At 43.9% G+C, this 23,524-nt stretch overlaps 1 protein-coding gene across 1 annotated transcript; it reads right to left on the bottom strand.

The window, feature by feature from the left end:
- Positions 1–10,946: 10,946 nt before the first annotated feature.
- On the bottom strand, positions 10,947–21,683 carry MPC1 (mitochondrial pyruvate carrier 1). Its single transcript, XM_046670270.1, has 5 exons — positions 21,511–21,683; positions 15,281–15,284; positions 12,981–13,077; positions 11,854–11,986; positions 10,947–11,489 (listed from the first exon to the last, which is right to left on the bottom strand). Exons 1-5 carry the CDS (start codon positions 21,579–21,581, stop codon positions 11,450–11,452), a joined length of 345 nt encoding a protein of 114 aa, XP_046526226.1. The 5' UTR covers positions 21,582–21,683; the 3' UTR covers positions 10,947–11,449.
- Between the last annotated feature and the right edge of the window lie 1,841 nt (positions 21,684–23,524).

The raw sequence follows: 23,524 nt of genomic DNA, 5'->3' as shown, positions 1-23,524 counted from the left end.
TCTCCATTATCACTTGTGGTCTAGGCCTTGCAGTTTTGCCTGTAGACCAAACCACAAGTGCTGATGGAAGAGGAGAAAGAGCAGACAGTCAGGACCTACACTTGGGGGAGCAGCTCTGTGCCCTGGGCATTCTGGGAGGACTTCTTCTCATACTGGTTATCTTGCTTCCACATGGTGAAAATTATATTCCCTGACTGGTTGTGTGTTCTCCGAGTTCCAGTTAGGAAAACTGCAGCTGGATGACAAATGCCTGCACTGTTCTTATGAAACTTGAGCTGAGACCAGGTAAAATGAGGCAAACATCTTGGCTAGCATGACTATGGGCAATTAACATTTCAGAACTTGTAGTCTTAGGCGAATGTTCCACGATTACTGGGAACTGAGATTGACAACATTGCTTAGTGGTGAGGTGGTGTGTTCTGGTCTTAAAGAGCTGCGTTCAAACCCTGACCCTCCTTGCTTTGTGACTGCTGTCAGAGAAGCTGTCTACCTCTTTGTATCCAGTCTCTTCATCTGTAGTCTACCTATAATTGTATGTTTATTATTATGTATACACTTTAATAGTAACTTGTCTAACTCCATTTAAAAAAAAGCTAACTGATCTTTTTATTGGGATCTTATTGCATTCCTAAGTTAATCTAGGGAGAACTGACATCTTTAAAATGCTGAATCATCCTGTCCAAGAACGGAGGGTTGCGGGGGAGTTCTTTCCATTTGTTCAAATTTATTTTTTTGTCTTTTAGGAATAATTTAAAGTTTTCCTCATTTGGGTTTTGCGTATTTCATGTCATGCTTCTTCCTAACGATTTTCTCTCTTTGTTCCCATTGTAAATATGATTTTGTTTACTGTCATGTCCTCCGATTGGTTAATGTTTGTGTATATGAAGACTCTTGATTTCTGTAAGTAAGTTTTATATCCTGCTACCATATCGAATTCTTTTATTGTTGGAGTTAGTTTTATCATTGATTTTCTAGGGTTTTCCTAGTATACTTTTCTATAATATGCAAAGAGATAGTTTTTACTTCTTCCTTACCAATTCTTATGTCTGTAATTGACTTGTTTTATCTAATTAATTGCATTGGCTAATGCTTTTATACAGTGTTGAACAGTCAAGGAAATACTGGGCATCGTTACCCTGTTCTTGATCTTAGTGAAAATGCCTCTTATGTTGCTCTATTTAGTAAGATGCTAGCTTTACCAAATTGAGAAATTTTTATCAGGAATGCATTTTGATTTTGCCCAAGGCTTCTACAGCATCTGTGGGGATAATTATATGATGTTTTCCTGGATCTGTAAATATGTATATGATATTAATGTATTGTCAAATATTGAAACAAGTTTGCATTCCCAGAATAAATCCCACTTGGTCATGGTGAATTATTTTCTTAATGGGATGCTGAATTCTACTTGCTAACATTTCATTTGTATTTCTGCCATCCTTTATTTTCAGTCTTTCTGGGTCTTTCTGTTTGAATCATGCCTCTTCTAGATATCATATCATTGGATATTACTTTATATTCAATCTGAGAGTCTTTATATTTTTAAGTTTTATCCATTTACAATTATTATAATGGCTATATATTAGGATTTGTTTTTGCTGTCTTATTTCATATTTTGCTTTTATTGAACTTTCTTTTTATTTATTTTATTGTCTTTTCCTGCTTTCTTTTGGTCATTTTGGGTATTCTGCCCATTTAAAAGCTAAACATTTTATTTTTGTCCTCACAGTGGTTACTCTTAAAGCCTGTCATGATGCATATTTGCCCTTAGTAGTAAGCTTAGCAATATCTATATTGTACCCTTCACAATTAAAGATTTTTGCACATGATCACGTCCCTTGGTCTCCGTCTTCTCTCAACTCCCACAGTGTAGCTATTGTACTTCTTGGCTATTCTGGATACACTCTATTTCCCGTTTTGTCATATAATAGACTTTACCTAGGTATTTGATCACTATTTATTCTATGTCTCCTCTAACAATCTCCTGGATCTGTTTCTTTTCTCATCTGAACCCTTCCTTCAAGAGCATTTTCAACATATGGCAAAATTTTTGAGGATTTATGTGACCGAAAATGTTTATTTCATACTCTCACATCTGAAGGAAAATTTGGATAAAATTTTAACATTCAAAGTTCTTTTCTTTTAATACTTTAAAAACATCACACTATTATCCTCTTGTACTGTTTTGCTATTGAGAAGCCCTCCATCAATTCGCCTGTTATTCCTTTGTAGGAAGGGTGAAAATATAATTTATCATCCAACCAGGACACTTTTGAGAGTGAAGGAGTCACTACCAATAACTAAGCTTGGACAGTAGGTGTGACCCAGGACCGTCCTGGGTAAACTAAGACATATGGTCTACTTATTGATAGGTTGTTTTGTCACCCTATTTATAGATGATTAATTCTTTCCCTTTGGAAGCTTTTAGAACTTTCTGCTTTCAATATTCTTAGGTTTTGGTATAATACTTCTAGGCGTGGGTTTTCTGTTGTCCCCTGCTTGGCCTTCCATGAATTCTTTCCATTTGAACCACTTCTTTTCTTTTCCTTTTCTTTCTCAATCTCTCTCCCCCCGTCCTTCCTTTCATTCATCTATGTTCCAGTGATTCCTGCTCTAAATTGACTCCCAGACTCTTTAATTGTAGTCAAATGTAGAGTCACTTATCCTGACAACATGAGCTGTGAGCTGTTTCAGTCCATTTGAGATTTATATTTATTTATTTAAAGATTGTCATCTGAGCTGACATCTGTTGCCAATCTCTTTTTTTCTCCTCTTCTCCCCGAAGCCCTGCAGTACATAGTTGTACATTCTAGTTGTAGATCCTTCTAGTTGAGTTATGTGGGACGCCACCTCAGCATGGCCTGACAAGTGGTGCTAGGTCTCTGCCCAGGATCCGAACCAGCTGAAGCAGAGCACGCAAACTTAACCACTCAGCCATGGGGCTGGCCCCCAAGATTTATATTTATTATTGCAAATTTTAAGAAGTCCTTCTGTCTTATACCTCCGTCTCTAGTACATTTGGATTTTTGAGCGCTCGCAGAAACTTGGGCACTGATGAAAGTCTCTGGGCCTGCAAAGTCGGGAACCCAACACTCTGGTCTTGCCTAAGAAGACATCGCATTGTAACAATTGTAAAAGATATTTTCAGGTGCACATGGCCTCTACTGACTCTCCTCAGGAATTGCGGACATGCAGACTAAGAAGTCATGCTCCTTGTCTGAGGTCGGTTAGAGTCCTTAATTGCAAACAGAATCTACAATGACTGGTTTAAGCACAAAAGGGATTTACTAAAGGCTGTGAGGTCACTCACAGAATCGTGCGGACTGGGAACAGGCTTTGAGACTATGCTGCCAGGACCAACACCCAAACCGTGCAGTGGGACTGGACAGATGAGAACGCTGCTGTCACTGCTGCCACCACCAGATTAATGCCTGGGCTTCTGCTGCCAGAACCGAGGCCATTCTCAGTGGCGAAAGCTGCATGTAGACTAGCGAAGTGGATGTTCTGCAGAGAGCCTGCTTTCTTGTGACTCTCACTTCCAAATGGGAGTGCTTGATTGGCACAGAGGGAGGCCCCGCCCTGCTTCTGGCTGCTTCGGGGGCGGGTTTCGGGTTTCGAGACAGCTGATAAACAGGAAGTTTGAGAACTTCCTAAAATATATGGGGCTGTTTAAGATATTATGGGCTGGGATGGTGACAGAAGTTCCCGCAGGGCCCCCAAGGAGCCTACAGTCTGACAGAGGAGAGAAAAGCAAACATCTTCAGAACTACCTGAGGGCAGAAGGCCCCAGATATACCCAAGATGTTATACGACCTAAAACAGCTGATCCGAAACTGAAAACGTACACGCTTCTAAGAGGGCTGCTGTAATTCTGCTTTCTCAATGAAAAGGAAGCCTTTCAAATAAAAGCTGCAGAGTTCTCCCTCACATGTTCCAGGATTTTTTAGACTATTTTTAAAACATCATAAGTTCACCTGTTCGACTGAGATGCTATCTCATGGATCTGGAGAGCTTTCAAGGCAGCTGTCTAGAAAAAGTAACTGCGAAGATTTGTTCCCCACCCCTCAACTGGCTTATGTACCCCAATTGTTTTTAAAGACCTACTCTTTGCTCTAAGTTGCAACTTTTGAAAGAATCAGGAAGTAATTATAATTCTGAAATTAGAAAGGCTTTTAGAAGAAAGTGGAATGTGGTTGAATTTAAACCACAAGCAAAATTGAAAAGACTGGATCTGCTGATCCGTCTATTACAGTGTGTGTAGTGCTCTCTGTTCCGTGTTAAACGGGAAGCGCATTGGACTCAGAGAGAGGAAGGGACAGCGGCACGCCCGGGCCACGCTCCTGGAGCCTGTCTGAAGAGTGTTCTGCTCTGTGCTCTTATTTCTCTCTCAGCCAGAAGCAGAGATGTTGCAATGGCGCACGCATCAGCCTTCGAGCTGTCCCGAGTTGAACTTCACCCTAACTTTTGGCAAAAACCATGCCAAACGTGGTGCTGCTCTTCCAAACTCCACAAATCTGGTCATGCACGACTCTTTTTTGTTTGTTTGTTCTTTTGAGTAAATAACTATAGTTACTAAATGGTTTGAGGTGGGTGAACGACTTGAAGGGTATTTGTGCTGGAAAATACACAAATAAAGCAAAGTTGCCTTTAGTTTGACTTCTGAGTGAATAGATTTCTGACACAACCCTAAAGAGCTCCCTTTACATACATCACCTGTGCTCATCCTGGGGGATCTGGAGATCCCATAGCTCTCCTTACACTCTCCCCCAGGGGAAAAGTAAACACTGACTCACACAAAGTCAAGGGACTGTTAACTGAGAGAATTATTTGAATTGATGCCATGGAAGCCTTAGTGTGAAAACACAGTGTGTATGTATAGAGACTGGATATCATTATTTTTATTTAAAGAGAAAAGTCATAACTCAAAAAGGCAAAGATGAAACTTTCACGTTAGGACAAGATTAGAAAGTTAAATTATGTTGGTTGCAACAGTACTGGAAATTAAATAGTAAAAGGCAGATTTTTGTTTCCAGTGTAGTCAGACTAGAATTGAAAGCACTGGTGGAGAGTGAATCGTTCAGATGGCTGTGTGACCTCAGAGCGCCTTGGCAGACTGACCTTCCACCTCCTGTACTAGGAGTTCTAGCCAAAAGCTACCGCCTTCTCACAACTATGAGTTGATGGATGCAAAAGCCTTCATGCTAAAATGGACGTGAACGATTGTAGCAAACTCTACGTTGGGTAAGTGCTTACGTAACATACAGTCAAAGGTTATCATAAGTGAATTTAGAACTATTACTTCAAACTTACTCAGGACGTGCAGTCTCAGGACACACGAGGGAAAATTTAGAGCTTTTATTCAGTAGTTTCATTATTTATGATAATAACAGTACGACTGGGAGACTATTTTTCTTTTATAGTTGGGTAAAGAAAGCAATGAAATGTTTGTGTTGTTAGAAATAATGTTATTTAGTATACAAAGGTTCAATTATGAAAAGAAAAAACATTAACTGGAATACTATACTAGAATTCAAGTGGAAATATCAACATGAACTCATGATTTGAAAAATCCTTTTTAGTACCATGCACTGAAATGGCCAAGAAGTGACGTCCCTCTAGCAGCAAGATCTGCCAAGAGCTTGTATGTTGGGTACAAACACCACTCCTTCCACACGGAGCCAGAGCTCTCTGGGAGACGTCCCCCGTTGGGGGCAGGAAGGTAGAGCGGGCGGGAGGCATCTTGTGCCAGAACACACGGAAACTCTCAAAGATGAGTGGGGTCGTAGCAGAAGGCACCTTTAGAGGGGCTTCTAGTGCCCAAAGGAATGCCATCTGAGCCAACAAGAATGATAATGGGTGAAGAGGTCAAAAGGTACAACCTTCCAGTTATAAAGTAAGTAAGAACTGGGATGGAATGCACAGCATGGTGACCACAGTTACTAATACTTTATTGCATATTTGAAAGTTGTTAGAGTCCTTCCAAAAAGTCCTTGTCACAAGAAAAACCATTTTTGTAACTACATATGGTGATGGATGTTATCTAAACTTATTGCGGTGTTGTGGTGATCGCTTCGCAATATAGACAAACTTCAAATCATTATGTTGTACCCCTGAAATCTCATGTTCTATGTCAATTATACCTCAATAAAAATGATAAAACAAAATTTATCATTTACTTAAAGCTTGACCCAAAATTAAATCTTTCACAAATCCTGATACTTACCTTTAACCTCTACGTGTTCACACTGGGTCACAAGATCAAGGGTCCCAACATAAAACCCCATCTTCTGCATGAACCCCTGTTCCAGCACTCCACTTCACACTGATTTTCTTGTCTCTAAACTCTGATTAAATTTATAATCATCAATCACACAACTGAGAACAAGTTAATGTCCATTTTCCGTGGATGTAGCTTTCACTCTCCACTAACATTTCACTCCCCATCCTGTAGGAGACAGGGAGCCATTGCAAACGTTGTTTCTTTTGGTTAATACTCTCCCAATGTCTAAAAAAGTGAAAAATGCACGATAAAATTGTTTTTCTTTTAAAAATAAGTTTATTCCAGCTGTAAAACTCATATCTGCTTACTTTGAAAAAAATGAACGCGAGCTTACAAAAAAAAACATAAAAATCACCTTAAAACCCACTACCCAAAACAATGTTAACAGTTCAATAAACACGTTTCTAGTCCTATTGCCCTCTCTCTCCTTCTATGTATGTATCTCTGTTTAAGTTTTCAATAAACAGGATGAAATAATGTTTATTGAATAATGCTCATTGAAAAAATTGGTCATATTCACTTAATTATTCTAGTATTGGCAAATATATATTTCACTTCCTCACTTTTTCATGCCACCAGTCAATGTGATTAGAAATATTTTGTCTAGCTAGGGGCCAGGGGGACGGGGAAATGAGGAGTTAAAAAAAAAACAAACCCAAAAACAAAAATAATAACTGGAGTTGATAAAAACACATTCAATCTATGAAAATTAATGATCAAAAGAGAAACAGTCAAAAAAAAATTCAAAGTAATTTGTTACAACTGAAATAGCTATTGAATCAGCTCCTTACTTATACAATTGGGTAGAAAAGGAAAAAGTTGAGCATTCATCCTGCCTTTTCAGTAGGGACCATGTTTGGTGTGAGTGACCAGTCTCAGTTAATGGAGTAAACTAGCTTGTAGCAGGCTACCTGATAACTAGAAACAGGAAACCACCATGCAGCCACCATAATGGAATTGTGTTTCAGTGGGAGTTATCAGTGGGGCTGAAATGTGGCCTCTGCCTCCGACGGGCCTTTCGAAGCACCTGAAAGCAATCAGGGCTGAAGCCCATCAGGAATGCAGGTGACCAGCGGGGTTCTGGGCCTGCTGGCTAATGAACGTTTGCTTAAGACGCCTGTAGGTGAAGCAGGTCCTGACCTGCGACTAGCTTTTTAACAAAGGTGTCAGGGAGCAGCTAATCCCCAAGCAACTTTTCTGTGCTTACTGTTACATGCACCGAAAACAACACAACCCAGGAGCCCTGTGGACCCACTTGGTTAGGACCGTCCCCCACAGCTGCCCCGTCAGAGGGTGAGGACTGGGATGTCCGATGGGGACGGCACCTCTCTCCACAGCTCTCTGCGGTCCAGCCCTCACCCTCTCAGAGGCCACTCACCTGCCTAGGCCTACAGCCCCAGGTAACTCGGGCTTTGCTTTTGAGGATGACACGGTCTTGACATTCGTTTCTCTTCTAGATCTTACAACGGAAGTCATTTTTGAGACAATCAAATGACCCCTGAGCAATCTGGGGTAAGCATCAGAAGTCACCACTCGTGCTGACTTTCTCTGGGTCTGTAAATGCTCTGTACAAATGAGTCTGAGAAAGTATCCGCGGGACCAAGATGAAGATGGAAGCAGACGAGTAACTGAACCCAGCTGAGGTCCAGAATGCCTGAGGGCTGTGCGGAGCGTGGACCAGAAGGGGAAGGGGCAGGTGGTTCGCAGCCAACTGTGGCAGAGGAGGAAACAAGGCCATCGACCTCTCAACTGTCTCCTCCACTGGCAAGTCGTGCCCCCAGGCAGCTGCACCTCGCAGAGCCAGCCCACACACTGCCTGAGCAGGAGGTTTGGGTTGTGCAAGACGTACTTCTCAATTGTCACCCCTGCCCCATGAATTTATCATAACAAAGGAAATGCCTCTGTGGCTAAAACCATCAAGGCACGTTTGTATTGACAGTGTCACTTCATCTTGGAAGATGGTCACAACGCATTTGTGTCTTCGAACTCTGTATTTTACTATTTGAAATGAGAACTATTTGGAGCCCTTGAGTATTATTTTTAGAGAGGATGTTGTACGTGGTAATCGAACATTTTGAATACATATTACTGGGCTTTCAACGTAATCAAGTTTTCATCAACCCAATTTCGGTGTTTCATGTTTTAGTGACCAACCATCATTCCTTGAGATGCTGACCCTTTCACGGTCAGCGTGTTCACGGGGCCAGCAGTGTCTGCTGCTAACACATACCAGAACCCTAACCATACCGACCACTCTGAAGGCACCAGATCTGATGGAACACTACCACACACACTGCTCTTAGTGCAGACCCAACACCTACCACATTCTGTGTAACACGCTTCCAACGTCTCTAGGAGACAAAGCTCGCTTGGCAAATGCCCAGGATAAAAGAGTAGGGAGGGCTCGCCCAGGGCTAGGAGTCCATGCTGCCGGGATGGCTGCCGCCTCCTGATCAGTGAGAAGGAAGTCTAACAACTGGTCATTCTTCGTTAGAGAAGGCTATCACTTATACCCTGAATGCCCAGCTGGCCCAAGCGTCCTTGTTGCTAATGACAGACATTGGATATGGCGATTTTAAAGCAACCAAGAACTTTTAAAAAAACAAAGGAAATCTTACTGTGGAATAGATTTTTATCTTGGTGTGGATGCTATATGAAATTAGAACTCAGGAGCCATCCCAGTGGCGCAGTGGTTAAGTTCACACAGTCTGCTTTGGCAGACCAGGGTTTGCCGGTTCGGATCCTGGGTGTGGACATGGCATTCGTTGGCATGCCATGCTGTGGCAGGTGTCCCACATATAAAGTAGAGGAAGATGGGCATGGATGTTAGCTCAAGGCCAGTCTTCCTCAGCAAAAAGGGGAGGACTGGCAGCAGATATTAGCTCGGGGCTAATCTTCCTCAAGAAATAAAAAAAGAAATTAGGACTCAGATCCTAGCTGGACATTTCATACCCTGTCCCGCTGCTACTCTTCCTTCTGTGTCCCTGCCTTTGTCCCCGCCAGCACTGGGGGCTCCGTGCAGAGAGAAAGTGGGACTGGTGGGAGCCTGCAGAGACCTGGAGGCAGCCAGGAGCAAGGTCAGCCTCCTGTTTGGCTCCTTTGTCTCTCTGATCTGGGACAGTCAATCTCACAGCTCCCGCGGACGCTCGGCCCAACTCCTGCCTCGCGCAACGCTGTTTTGCGCATACTTTCCTTGCAGGTGTTGGTCTGTGCTCATTCCAGGTTTCTCTCTCACATCACAGGAAGCTTTTGGAAAGCAGAAATGACCTCGCTGGCGTCACTCTTTCTGTATTTTCTCATCAGGTGCATGGGAACAGCTCACTGAACCAGCCTGCTGACCCCATTCTATCAGGGGCCTTTCCTGCTCTCCTCTCTGCCTCATCTGCGCTGGGTCTGGGGCTCCTCAGGTTTCCAGTGGGGCTGACACCTACAGGCCACCTCTTCAGGGAGCTAACAAACCCTTCTGATGGAGGGAGAGAAAATGCCCTTGCTCCTCACTTGGCACTAAGACGGGTAGGATGAGAATTCTTCCAAGGTGACACAAGGAAGAGCCCAAAGCACAGAAGCTGAGTGTCTGACTCTGGAGAGCCGGGACAAGAGCAAAGACAGCAAGCTTCAGCTGTTACTCTGTATGCCTCTGGACAGTTGGAATCTTCTACCAGTAACATTACCCGTATGATAAGTAAAGTAGAAGACACTGTTTCAGCTTAATTAAACTCATCTAGGTGCTTAACGCTAGTTCCTCTTACCCAACCTCAAGTCCGGCTAACTGGAGGAACGAGCCCGAGGCAGCCAAAGACGGGCACTGTTCCCGGCTGTCACCTGCCGGGGCCCGGATACCAGGAGGCAGGAAGAGGCCTGGGGCAGGTGTGGCGCCCCAGCCCTGCCAGGAACGGGGCGTCTCCCAGCTTCTCGCCCAGGTTCCCTCACCTATAAAATGGAAGCAGCCCCAGTCCTGCTGGCCTCCCGGGGCTGTGTGCGGCTCCAAAGAGGGAACATTATGAAAATGCTTTGTAAGCTGTCTAGTACCTTTACAGGAAAAAGAAAAAGTGACAGAAGAGAAACTAGTCAGCGGGAACAGGCTGGCTGAGAGGAGGTCGGCGTTGCCTCCGCCGCTCTCATCCATGACCACCACAGAGAAGACGGAATCGTGCCCCTATTCACTGTGAAGTCTTTAAACTCCTACCTTAAGTGCACAACGTGAACTAAGAAATCAGCACTGCGTTCTCAGGACGCTTCCTCCAGGAGCAGCTCCCGGGCCACGGGATGCATCGTTCCCCAGGTGCCCGGTGCAGCGCCGGCGGCCAGGCCATCAGCATATCCTGTGGGAGCGCGAGCTCCACAGTTTTCTCTGGAAAACAGCACAGTTCTTAGATCACCTACTTCAGAGACTACGTACTTCAGAGGAAACCGAAGTCCAGAACACTTGGGCGGCTTGCCTGAAGTCGGTCACCCTGGGGTTTTTGTCAGGTGCATTTCCGAACGTTTGCGCAGAAGAGAACGCGTTCCAAGGAGCTGGGACTGCCAATGCTTTCCAGAAACTGGCCTTCCAGCTCGTCATTTCCCTCGGCCAACTTAACAACTTTCAAGGAGTTCCATTTTTTAACCTATAATTCTCTTTTTAGGGATATAGTTCTATAGTTTCTTAACTAAGATTCAGTCATACTTATTTGACAAATATTTAAATCATTTATTGCCATTAAATGACAGCATTTCAATAAACACACTGCATGGAAATACAGATACTTTTTCAAACACTGGCAATGAGATTTTAATTATGTGGCCAGCTGTTGGTTGTCTCATGGTCATTAAAGAAAAAGTCAAGAATTCTGAGTACTTAAATGCTAATAGTTACAAATTTTGTTCTCTTCTGTTTTTCATTAAGTAAATTCTAATAGATAATATACATATTACTGCAGATAAAACCATCATGGGGAATTATTAAATTGATTGCATATTTTCAGCTACCCTTTATGAAGAGAAATATAATATTCCATATTTGTAAGGCAGCAGAGAGCTGGGTTAAAGACTCTCTGCTAGTTCTATAAAAAGAGTCTGGTTAATAAAAATAGCATTCAGCCTATTTTCCTTCACAGGACCGGTCGTGGTGGCGGGATCTGTGACTCAGCAGCAGCAGCTGGCAACGCCACCCCTTCAAAGAGCTGCTCCTCATTTCCCACTGCCGCCCTGCTGGGGCCTTTTAGTCATCCTGGAAATAAACACGAGGAAAACGCAATGAGAAACAGAACCTCACTGGCAGCCTCACAGGCCCGGGGTGGCTTTAAGAAGACGCCTTACATAACATTTATTTCAACAGACAATTTTATAGAAACAGGAATATCCTATTTCATGTTACTTTTCATGTTTTAAAAAATGGATTTGCATTGCATTGTACTAATTGCCCAACCACTGTTTTAAACTGAACGGCATGTCTTTGCTCTGAATCGAGCTTCCCCGAGTGCTGACGCACATCCGCGCACACCTGCCGCCCGGCCCCTCGACGCCTGTGAAGATTTCCATCTCACTCTCCCCAGTTCCTCACAACAAGAACGACTGAATGGGAATCCGCTTACTCGTGTTTGATCAGCCGTCCTCCCTGGATGAGCTGGGCTACTTCGTTGGTGGCGTGGCATGCAAACAGAAGCCAGTTCCGAGGCTGCACCTTGTAGGCAAATCTCATGAAGGTCAAGGAGTAACAGCAGAGCGCTGCCGAAACATCAGAGAAAGAGAAGCAACGGCTCACGACTTGGAAGACTCAGAGGTGACGGGACCACAGAGAGCAACGGCTCACGACTTGGAAGACTCAGAGGTGACGGGGCCACAGAGAGCAACGGCTCAACTGCCTGAACCCGGAAGAGAATCTCTTCTGCTAAAACCTTTGATGGATGATTAAGTCACTGCTTAAATGCTTCCAGGAACGGTAACACATCAGATATCTTACTCTACTGTTAGGTATTTTGTTATTGATTACTTCAACATGTTAGGAACATACTTGTTAGCTAGAGTTGGCTGAAATTAGTTCTAGCCACTTCTTCTGTCCCCCAGAGCTGTTCACAATCCATTATCTGAAAGAATCGCTATTTAATCCCTTCATGATAGTTTTATGGTCAAATATCATGGTTTCAAGTAAACAAGATACTTTTTCCAAATAAAGTTCAAGAGGACACATTTTTCAACTGAGTATACTAAGAGTGAAAGGCAACAAGCCCTTAACACTTCCCCGATAAATATTTCAAAGTAGTCCTGGTTCTTCCTCACTATGGAGAAGCAGCACCTTCAATGCCATCCTATTCTTTTTTTTTTTTTTTAAAGATTGGCACCTGAGCTAACAACTGTTGCCAATCTTTTCTTTTCTTTTTTTCTGCTTTTTTCTCCCCGAATCCCCCCAGCACATAGTTGTATATTTTAGTTGTAAGTCCTTCCAGCTGTGGCACATGGGACGCTGCCTCAGCATGGCCTGATGAGCAGTGCCATGTCGGTGCCCAGGATCTGAACCAGCGAAACCGTGGGCCGCCAGAAGCGGAGTGTGCGAACTTAACCACTCGGCCACAGGGCCGGCCCCGCCATCCTATTCTTTATGTTACTTTCCAATAGTGACAGTAGTATCTGGTGCTACAAACTTAAAGTGTAAGCAGGAGCTATATTATGCTAGAATTATACACATGTAAGTTCTCTCAATTATTCAAACCCGCATCCTTACCAAATGTCATCCGCCCACTGATAATCTCTGGAGACTTTTTCATGTCATTGATGGCGGCAATGGGAAGACCCCAGTTCGCTACTGGGCCCCAGAAGTGCTATAAAAAATGAGAGGGAAAGATGAGAGGAGAAAGATAAGGCAATGCTGTGAACAGCTGCAATTTCTCTTAAACAATAATGTGAAACATGTGAAAATGAATGTTCACGTTTACATCTGGTGGGTTTAATGGTTAACTGATGGATGGTTAACACGAGGTATTTCATTGTTCAAGTGTTTGCCTATGAATCAGCAGTTCCTACAAGGTGAGCCCAGAGCTAGAAAGGACTTGGCAGTTTACCAAGGTCCCTACCAACTTCCAGATTACAACACAGTAATCTGATTGTCCCATGTAGAGAATTTTAAAATGAGGTTAACTTCTTACACAATTCACGCTTGCCGGAACTTAAACCTTTTGAGAACTATTCTCCATAACGTAATGCTTAAGTCTACCCAAACTTCCTTTTTCAAATTTTCATTATTTGTCAATGTATCTCTTAAAATGCAGACCCAAATTGGACACTTTTTCTGAAGAAAGGAACTTAATAAGGGAAGAAACTGCTTTTCAGCTCATGTGCTATTTTAAGATCAGAGAACCCAGAAGTCTACACTCAGAACCCCAGATACAAAGAAGTGAAGATTGGAAAATACTTTTGAAGTAACAGCAACAACCTCTATTAAAAACAAAGGACCATCAGTTTTTCATTCTACAACTAAGCCATCCCAGGACACCAAAACTAAGATGTTCATGGGTAACAGCAGCAACATCCAGTTTAATTTAATTTCTGAGGCTGAAATAAGTCCAGTGGCTTTCCCCATGAAATTAAAAATTGTTTTATTAATGTACAATTTGCAAACACTATTTTAAAATATGAAAGAAACCACACATTGTTGGCTAAACACCCTGTGTAGTCATCAGGACATCAAACAGTGCTCGACTTCTGCGGGTCAGAGAATTTAAGGGAAATTCAGACGGCAGAATACATGTCTAGACCTGCATTTCTAAGGCTGACCAGGAGTCAGCAAATCCAAAAATTCCACAGAAGTGGGAAATAAGGGAAATACTAGAAAAACAAATGAGAATTACATTTGGCACAATATAAGAGTATTTTTGAAATGTTTACTTAACACGCTCAAAGGTAAGCATGTGGCCTATGCCTTAAGCAGCCATGAAATCATCAGAGCGCCCCTAGGCCAGCACTGCAAGTGCTCAAGAGCCTAACACCCGAGTCAGGAGCCCTGTGAATTAGGTGCAGCTGGCATACAGACTCTTTGAGGCTCTGGGGCGGCTAATTCGTCCTCCTGCCTCCAGCCTGGGTACCATCTAAGCTACTCACTCTGCAACGTGACTGTGTCTTCTGCCGAGGTGAGGGGTGGCCATCTCCCTTTGCCCTTACCCACCAGACCTCTGCGGGAGAGTTGCCCCCCTCACCCACTTCTTCTCCCACCTGTCCTGTCCTCGGGTGTCACTTCACTGTTCACTCTCCATCATCCAGTCATCTTCCTTTCCTCCTTTTGGACCAGGCCTTTCTCCACTTTGCTCCATTTTCCTCTTCTCTGTTTAATCCCTTTCCACTGACCCACTCTGCATGGTGGTCTTGATGCCCACTTTATCATGCAGAGACCGGGGCTGTAATGGAGCCTGAAGAGTTACACTACGAGGGGCTTATCTAGACCAGGCACACAGGCATCTTCCCTCACAGCTGGGGCCATGCAGTAAGACCATGGCAGAAATCTGAAACTTTAAGTAGCCCCGGGGACTTGGGGCCAAATGCCGGTATTCAGAGTTTCAGTGTGATGAGTGTTAGGGTTATACGAAGCAGGGCTCTGCGAGCTAAGGGTTATGTATACACTTGTGATTGCAAGCACTGAGCTATACCTAAAACATATTTCTTAAAAACAACATAAAAGGTAAAACTAATTGCAACACCAGTTTACGTAACTAGCTAGGCTTAGAAAGTTAATAATGCATCCTTTCTATCTAGCACAAGATTCTAGTTCTCTCTTCCCTTTTCCAAAATACACATTTGGTCTATGCTCTGCCAGATATTTATCAGTCAATGCATTGGTCCTGCAGAGAAGTTACCGTCCAGAGTGGACCAGGAGAACCCAAGGGACACTGGGAGTGCACTTGGCCCATAACTCACCAGTCATGGTGGCTAGATATGCTATCTCAAACAGAGGAAGCCAGGTCTGCTGTCCGTAACTTTGTTAATGCAGACAGTCTGCAAAAACCTGAAATGAAGTAGAAACAATTTTCTTACCGTACTATTTTGTGAAGAGTCACCGAGGTTCGGACAGGGGAGACATGGAAAAAAGAAAAAGAAGATCAGATGCCTTGAAAGATTTCAGTTCTATTAGGTTACTTCAGCCTCACACGGGTACTCAAGTTTCAGTAACAGAACCACAACTAGCAGCACACGTTCCTTTCTTTTCCCTGAGAAAATCTAGCCACATTTCTCCTAAGAACTTTGACCTCATGAAATTAAACTTTAATTTTAAGAAAAATAAGCTTAATCCTTAGAGTGGAGTTGTCTAGTAGAAATATAATGCAAGTCACAAATAGGAGCCACATACGTAACTTAAAGATCTGTAGGAGCCACATTAACAAAAGTAGAGACAACAGAAGTTCATTTTATTATTTACTCCAACATGTCAAAACTATTTTAATTTGAACATGTAATCAATAAAAACGTATTGATGAGACAGTTCACATTTTCTTTTTGCACTAAGTCTCTGAGATCTGGTGTGAGTTGACTCTCACAGCACAGTTCAGTTTGGACTGGCCACACATCAAGTGCTCAGCTGCCACGTGTGGCTTGCGGCTCTCAAACTAGACAACACAGGCTTAAAGGGGCATTTCTTTGAAAATGACAAGTTGGAGAGAAGCACAATGCTGCAGAATTCTATTAACAATGAAACTTCCATTTTTACTTACTAATAGGTTACCAGTAGATTACCAGCAGAATGTAAGTGCCTAAAAATAGGCATGTAATTTTATATTTTGTTGACTACTGAAAGTCTGGAACCTCAAATGGTGGCCAGCATTTACAAGGCATTCAAAAAATAGTAAAAACCTTCAGTGTTAAGTGAATTCTTTTCCTGAGTGGTAAACGTAATAGCATTTTAAAAAACACTGAAAGTTTTACAGTAAATTACTTTTATTTCCGAAATGACAAGTCTTCTTTCCAGGATATAGCTTAATTGTTCTGTTAAGGCAAAAATCTTAAAGTTTAGCTACTGAAAGTTTCAGTTAGAGAAATAAAGCGATAAATCCTTTATGAAATGCACTCCTGTCCAAACAGCTCTTCTGGCTGTTTTGATTTCAGAGGCCGAGGAGTTCTAACTTCCAGCATGAAGATATCTGTTGATAGTGCCACTAATACACTTCAAGCAGGTTCTATCACGAAATATGACGAGCCTAGAAAGAGCCCGTCTTTCAGTGTGAAGCGAATCGTTTTAACAAATTGCATTTCCAACACTGTACTTCACAGCAGGTCCACACCAGTGCTTAATGGCAGAGGGTCAATGACCTCGCCAGTGCAGGCAGCAGAACCTAGTGGATTATGGACCAGTCACCTACAGGGTCACGCTCCCTAAAACATCCTTGTTCAGGATCTGAACACAGGCCTCTTATTTAACTATAAATCACCAATGGCACATTTTTTCCCTATGAAAATATTTGAAAAGATGTAGTAATTAAAATTTAAAATGTCAACGTGGAGATAATTTAGTTTTCAGTTCAGGACTCTTTCCTCAAATTGTACAACAGTTCAAACTCCACCCATTTTACAACAGGTGACCTTAGTACAGATTATAAACGGACGTGAAGGGGAGGGCACTAACTTCCGTCTTCACAAGCTGCTCAATCTGAATGTCACCCGTGAAATGATCACAGAAATAATGCTGATCGTTCCCTTTAATTGTGGTTTAACCAAAGATTGTAAAACAATCTGAGAATACCTAGAAAACACAAAATCCACATCCAACATCCCAGAATTCTGTGTCAGAGTCGTCCAAACATGAATCAGCTATTCAGTCAAAACTCCACAAAGCAAATTTTTGCAGAGCCAAACTAGGAAAAAAAAAAAAAAAAAAAAAGGGAACTTCCTAGTATGTATGAGTATCTGTTCCAAAGAAAGATAAATTTATAAATAACACACAAGCTGCAATTTGGGGATAGTAATGTAAAACAGTGTAGAAAATATCCTTGCTTTTCTCTTTATTTGGTATGCTGCCTTTATTTTATTTCAGTGAAGGTGAAAAAAAAAACAAAAAAACCCCCAAAACAAACTATCCTCCCCCCCAAAAAAACCCCAAAACCATATAAGGGTTTTCTTGGGTTCACTGATGATCATGAATTCTCACAAAGGAGAAACTTGATCATCCTAGTTCCGGAGGATGATGATGGAGATGATGAAGGCGGATGACAGCCACAGAATAAACTTTAACTTGTTTTTCTCCTTAATTTGGAATAGTTACTGGCTGATTCGAGGTTTCTTCTAAGGTCATTTTTATTTTCAGAATGTCTCCCAGACATTGCCGATCTGTTTCTTATTTTCCTAAAATTACTGCCAGTAATTGCCAGCTTTCTCTGAAAGTACTGTGAGCAATTTAGGTAATTTATAAGGTGCTTATACAGTACTGAAAGGAGGCAAACGGCTGCCTAGCACAGTCTATTTATAACACTACTTAAAGTGAAGCGGGGCAGGATTTTGAGATATTCTAGACTGCTATTCTCTTGCAGGCTGAAAATGCTCACCTGCATTTCATTTATTCTCACCAAGCTTTATCTGATTTTCTGGTTCAAATTGAAATGAGGGGAGAGTTTTAGCAATTAGAATGCATGATATGCAACTGTATTTAGCTGGTCAACTAAATTGGACGACAGAAAAGATCTCTGGAAACTGGCCTGTCCAGGTAGCAAGAAACTCTTATGGTCGGTTCTGCTGCAACATGCCGGGCTTCATTAAATTTCTGAAGGTCAGTGATACGCCAGGGAAGGAAATCCAGGGGTAGGGGATAGGGAGCAGCTTGGCAGAGAGAACGGAGGCACATGCAGGGAAAGAAGGTGCACAAAAAACACGTGAACCTTACTTCTTTTCAAAACCGTTCTTGTGCATGACTCTTTTCCTTTAAATCCTAAACGGACATCCCTGTTTTGGCTTCACAAGTTTTGTGCCCAGAGGGTCTCAAGTTTTCTGCTCTGTCTGGATATCAGCTTTCTTGTGTGGCAAATGAAGTGTTGGACTATCTCTGACTTCTAAGATCCCTTCCAACTCTAACTCTTTATCATTTGGGAAAGATTCCCTGTTATTCCACTGCAACTTCTCGCCTGGTTAATAAGTATAAATTCCTAAAGCTCTTAGAAGTTAAAATAAACTTAGAATAGAATACCTTATTAACCAGAGAATATTCATTGCAAACACTCAACTAACTCAGATGTATAACCATGCTAACTGATTAACTGATTTTAAAATACTCCATGATCGAGGTTCTATTTAAGAAAACGTCCTTGGCACATACATAGGTGCATATACACATCCATTCACCTCTCTCAGGAAGAGGGGCAAATCTCTAGAATAAATATGCACACACCTTGGTTGACTCAATCATTAAAATATATGTCCTACCTCAAAACCTATTGGCTCATTCTCATTTATTCTTCTTAACTAAAATTCAAGAGGACAATGAGAGGAGAGCAAAAAGAGCAAAAACAAAAAAAAGTGCAAAAAGGAGCTACTTTCTTTTAGTCCAACAATAAGGTATGCAAGGAAATAGTTTCTTGAAAAATATATAATAGAACAGAGATCCAGGAAGTTCTGGATTCAAGATCCTCATTAAGGTAAGTAAGAAGAAATCAGTGAAAGGAGAGATGGAAGGCACCAAGAAGAGAGTTCCAGGAACCCAGGGGACTAAACATGGAATATTAATAATAAAAAACAAATGGACACTTACTTTGGTCAAGCACTCCGCTATGTCATTAAACAGCTACCAAAGCACAAAACCTAAGTAACTGGCCCAAGCCTACACAGCTTAGAAAGCAACAGGGCCGGGATTCAAACCCAGCATTCAGACTCATTGCCTAGGGTTAATAATACCGCCATCACATCTAACAATGACCAATACCTACTTAATATTATTTAATACTGGGGCCCTGTTTAACTGTCCCCAACTGTCCCAGTAAAGCTTTTACAGCTGTTTTCTTCCATTCCAGATCCAATCATAGCCCACATGCTGCCTTCAGTTGGAGCCTGTTCTCTTACCTGTTTCTTGGTAAAGAAAATCAACATTTTAAAATAGACTTGGGAATCCACTTTAGCAATACAGACATTTCAATCTTATTTATAAATGTGATTGATAGGAGTTTATAATTTGTATGAAATAGGATTTTAAATTTTTGCTGAGAAACTCAACTGTGTTGTTAACAAAGTCATTTTTAAAATTTTAAAACAGCTTTAGTTGAGAAAACCTCCGTACCCCTTCAGTAGGCTGTGAAAAGAATGCAGCAGCTCTTTAGTGGATAGGGAGCAGAGAGTAGGCAGAACAAGTTATGAGGTGAGAAGGAAGGCGTAGACTTCACTTCTGATGGGAAGGGAGCCATAAGGAAATTCTCTTCTTTATGCTTTGTTCTCCTTTGCAAAAAGAAAGCAGGGGCTTTGTGCAAGAAGCTGGAAGAAAAAATAGGGAAAACTTTCTTGATGAGTTCTAGGCAGAAAGGTTTCTCTTTCTAGGGGAAAAAAGCTCAGATAAAGAGCTTCTGGCGAGAGTTCTGCTACGAGATCTCAACCTTGCCCCAGTCACGGATGGGCAGAGCTGGTATGAAATCCCACTGCTGCCAAGAACGGCGAGGAAACCAGGCCAGCCTGACAACTCGCTTCACCTGTTCAGTTCACAGAAGATATTTCAGGTCAAAATCACAGAGCTCTATACCTCACACTTAAGATTTGACTTTTTCCACAACAGTACTTTTTAAAATGTCTCTGCTCACAAAAAATAGCAGGATACAATAAAAAGTATAGTGGTTTGGAGTTTCCAAGCAGTTTCACATCTGGCATCCAGTTTAATTTTCTCAGCAAACTGACCAGATCCGCATCACCATTAAACCCACTTCCTAGACGGGGTAACTAAAGTCCCCTGGGACTGACTTGCTAGGGATCGCTTGGCTAGTGGCCGTTCTTTCGAACCCCAGTCTGGTGCCCTTACCAGGCAGTACTTTCCTAGACACTGCAATTCTCTTCTTTATTTAGTTAAAGCTTAATTCAGCTAAAGCAATAAAGGAAAAAGAAAGTATATAAACATTAAAGCTAAGTGTACTTAATTTTAGAAAAAAGGTTAGAACATATATCAATGTACTTAACTGGAAAGCCTGGCTCTTGGAAAGCTATCCAGTAGAAAAAAATATACAGTTGGGCCTCAGTATCCTCAAATTCAACCAACCGTGGTATTCAAGGTACTAGACCATTTTATATTAGGGACTTGAGCATCAGAGGATTTTGGTACCCATGGGGGGAAGTTTGTTACTCATCAGAATACATGGATAAAGTGTAAACCCTTTATTCTTAATTATATTATACAGTTTCATCCCGAGCTGTACCTATTAGAAAGGCTTATAATACAAAGGAGAAAACATTAGTGAAAAACTAAGATGATATTCAAAGCCATAGAGAAACCCAATTGCCAGCACTAAGAACACATCCTCATATTACCACTTTGCTCAGATTTTTCCGGCACGTTCATCTGATAAATCATTCTGACACCTTATTTTACTCCGGTTGCCAGAACATTCGTATATAAGAATATTTCAGATTCAACTGCCTCCCACGCTTAGACACTTTTAAAGTCCTTGATGCAGAAAAGGAGAGGCGAATTCGCCCCAGCTCCTTGGATCTCCGTCCTCGCAGAGGAGCTGGGACACCTGCAGCGCCGCGCGCACGCTCCCACAGCGCCCCCGCCTGGCACTTCCCGGCCCAACCCGGCACGTCCCCCGCACACCTGGCGCACACCTGGGGCACACCTGGCGCACAACTGCCCGGCAGATGCAGCGGGGAAGAGCCCCCGCCCCACTCCGGGGACCTGGAGGGGACCCACCAGGAAACCGGCCCGGCTCTTGGCTCCCGTCTGCGCCAGGGCGGGGGTCCTCCACCTGCGCTCCGGCCAGCCCCGCGGCCCCAGACCCCCGGCCCCGCTGCCCAGAGCCCCCCACTCCGCTGCCCAGACCCCTCCATCTCACTGTCCGGAGCCCCAGCCCCACTGCCCGGACCCCTGCCCCGCTGCCCGGCCCCGCGCCCCACTGTCCGGAGCCCTCGCCCCGCTGCCCGCAGACCCCGAGCCGCTGTCTGCAGCCCCCGCCCCGCTTCCGCAAAGCCCACCGCGCCCCACTGTCCAGCGCCGCTGCCCGGCGCCCGCGCCCTCGCGGCCCCTCGTCCCGGAGCCGGCACCGGACTCCCGGAGCCCTCGGTGGTCCCGGGGTCCTGCCCGGGAGACTCTTCACCTCATGAGGTAGTCCCGGAAGTCCTTGCTCCGAACATAGTCCGCCGCCTTCCGCACCAACGCGCCCGCCATGGCCGAGCCGGACACACACCGCCCGCGGTGCCCTCGCCGCCGCGCCTCGGAGCCCAATGACACCCGGCACAGCGGAGACCGCGGACAGCGCGCCCGCCCGCGGGCCCGCCGCACGACAGCCCGGCCCCGCCTTACGGCCGCGCCGCGCCGCTCGGCCTTCGGCCTATGGGAGGGCGCCGAGCGGAAGACCGCGGCGCGGATTGGCTGGAGCGCGCCGCACACCTCCTCCCCGCCCCTCGGCGGCGCGCGTGGGCGGGGCCTGCTGCCGTAAAACGGCCGGGCTCCGGCGGGGATTGGCTGGCGGTTGCTAGGCGCCCGTGGCTCACGGCGCCCCGGGCGTGAAGGTGACACTCCCTGCACGGCGCACCGGGTTCTCGTCCTCGTCTCCGCAAGGGCGCCGCGGCCCGGGTCGCAGGCAGGCCTTTGCAGTTCCGGGGGCCCCGGCGCGGCCGCCTGGGCCAGCGGGCTCGAGCCGGAGGAGCGGACGCAGGGAGGAGGCAGTCCGGGAGCACGCATCCCTGTGACCCGTTAAAGGCTGCATAGACCAGCGGGCGTGCACGCCGCGGGGAGCGGGACCGTTAGCTGGGCCGGGCGGATGCGCCAGTCAGACCGGAAAACGGGAGGTTTCGGTTGTTCAGGGTGTGGGGTTGGTTGGTTTGGCTATTTTTTTCTTTTGATGTTTTATACTGGCCCAAAATGTAGACGATTGTCATTTAAAATGCGTTTGGTGAAGGTATAGGAAACAGGGACTCTGGGACATCGCTGCCGGGAATATAAATCGGAATCTAAACGCCTCTTTAGAGGACGATGCGGCAGAATCTATTAACAGTAATAATGGACATGTCCTTTGATGCAGCGAGTCCATTGTTAGAGACTTTTCCTAGGGTAGACAAGTAAACGTGCAATTTCACATGTACAGCATTATTTTTAATACGAAAGGATTGGAAACTATTTACATATCTATCCATAGAGAGAGAGTTAAAGACATCATGGTGCATCCATTCCATTGGAATCTATACAGCGCTTAAAATAATAAGGGAGCTCTATGTCTGCTGATATGGGAAGATCTTTTAAGATTTTTTTTTTTTTTTTTTTTGCCCAGGAAGATTTGCCCTGAGCTAACATCTGTTGCCAATCTTCCTCTTTTTGCTTGAGGAAGATTCACCCTAAGACAACATCTGCATCAGTATTCCTCTATTTTGTATGTGGGTCACTGCAACAGCGTGGCTGCAGATGAGTGGTGTAGGTCTGCAACCTGGGAACCAGAACCAAACTGGGCCACTGAAGGGGAGCCCCCCCAAACTTAACTACTAAGCCACAGGCTGGCCCCAAGATCTTTAAGATTTCTAAGAAAAAATCAAGGTGCAGAATCATGTGTAAAGTTTGCTACTCATTTGTACATAGGGACAAAGAAAATATATAAATTTATGTTTGCAAACATAAGAGAGAAATGTTAACAGCGGCTGCCTCTAAGGATGGCTAAGAGGGTGAGGGGTGGAGGGCAGCTATTCGCTGTATACTCTTGTTTCTTTTTGAAGTTTGCAATGAACATATGCTGGCTATTCAAAATGACATTAAAGAAGAAAATAAATGCCTTTGACAATTAAAATAGCAAGCCTGTGATTGACTCAGATTCATTTTCTGTTAGGATCTCAATGGGTCACACCTGACGTTGATCTGTGAAAGGGAAAAATGGAGAGGGAGTGGTTTCTTGGTCAAATGTGTTTAGGAAACTTATTTGAATCAGACAAGGTTATTTTTTTTCTGCAGCTCTTCTCAGAGCCTTTGCTAAGCTCATGTGAATTGTGATACCGTAAAAGAAGCTTATTCTATGTAGCATTTCCCAAACTTCCTTAACCACAGACCCCTTTTGGAAGGAGCATCTTGTGGGACTGAGGGTCCCAGGGTTCCAGTGGCTGTGTGCCCTGCTGGCACTTCCACGC

This window comes from Equus quagga, chromosome 8 (assembly GCF_021613505.1).
Source record: "Equus quagga isolate Etosha38 chromosome 8, UCLA_HA_Equagga_1.0, whole genome shotgun sequence".
Taxonomy (NCBI): domain Eukaryota; kingdom Metazoa; phylum Chordata; class Mammalia; order Perissodactyla; family Equidae; genus Equus; species Equus quagga.
Note: the sequence above shows the minus strand (reverse complement) of the source record. Positions and strands in the feature narration are given on the sequence as shown.

Excerpts from the sequence above, each read along its gene's own strand:
- MPC1 (XM_046670270.1), bottom strand. The coding sequence starts at position 21,581 with ATGGCGGGCGCGTTGGTGCGGAAGGCGGCGGACTATGTTCGGAGCAAG. Across the intron at positions 11,987-12,980 it reads CAGTGGGCGGATGACATTTG|CGCTCTGCTGTTACTCCTTG; the intron begins GTAAGGATGCGG and ends ATGTTTCGGCAG. Across the intron at positions 11,490-11,853 it reads GGACGGCTGATCAAACACGA|GATGACTAAAAGGCCCCAGC; the intron begins GTAAGCGGATTC and ends GTTTATTTCCAG.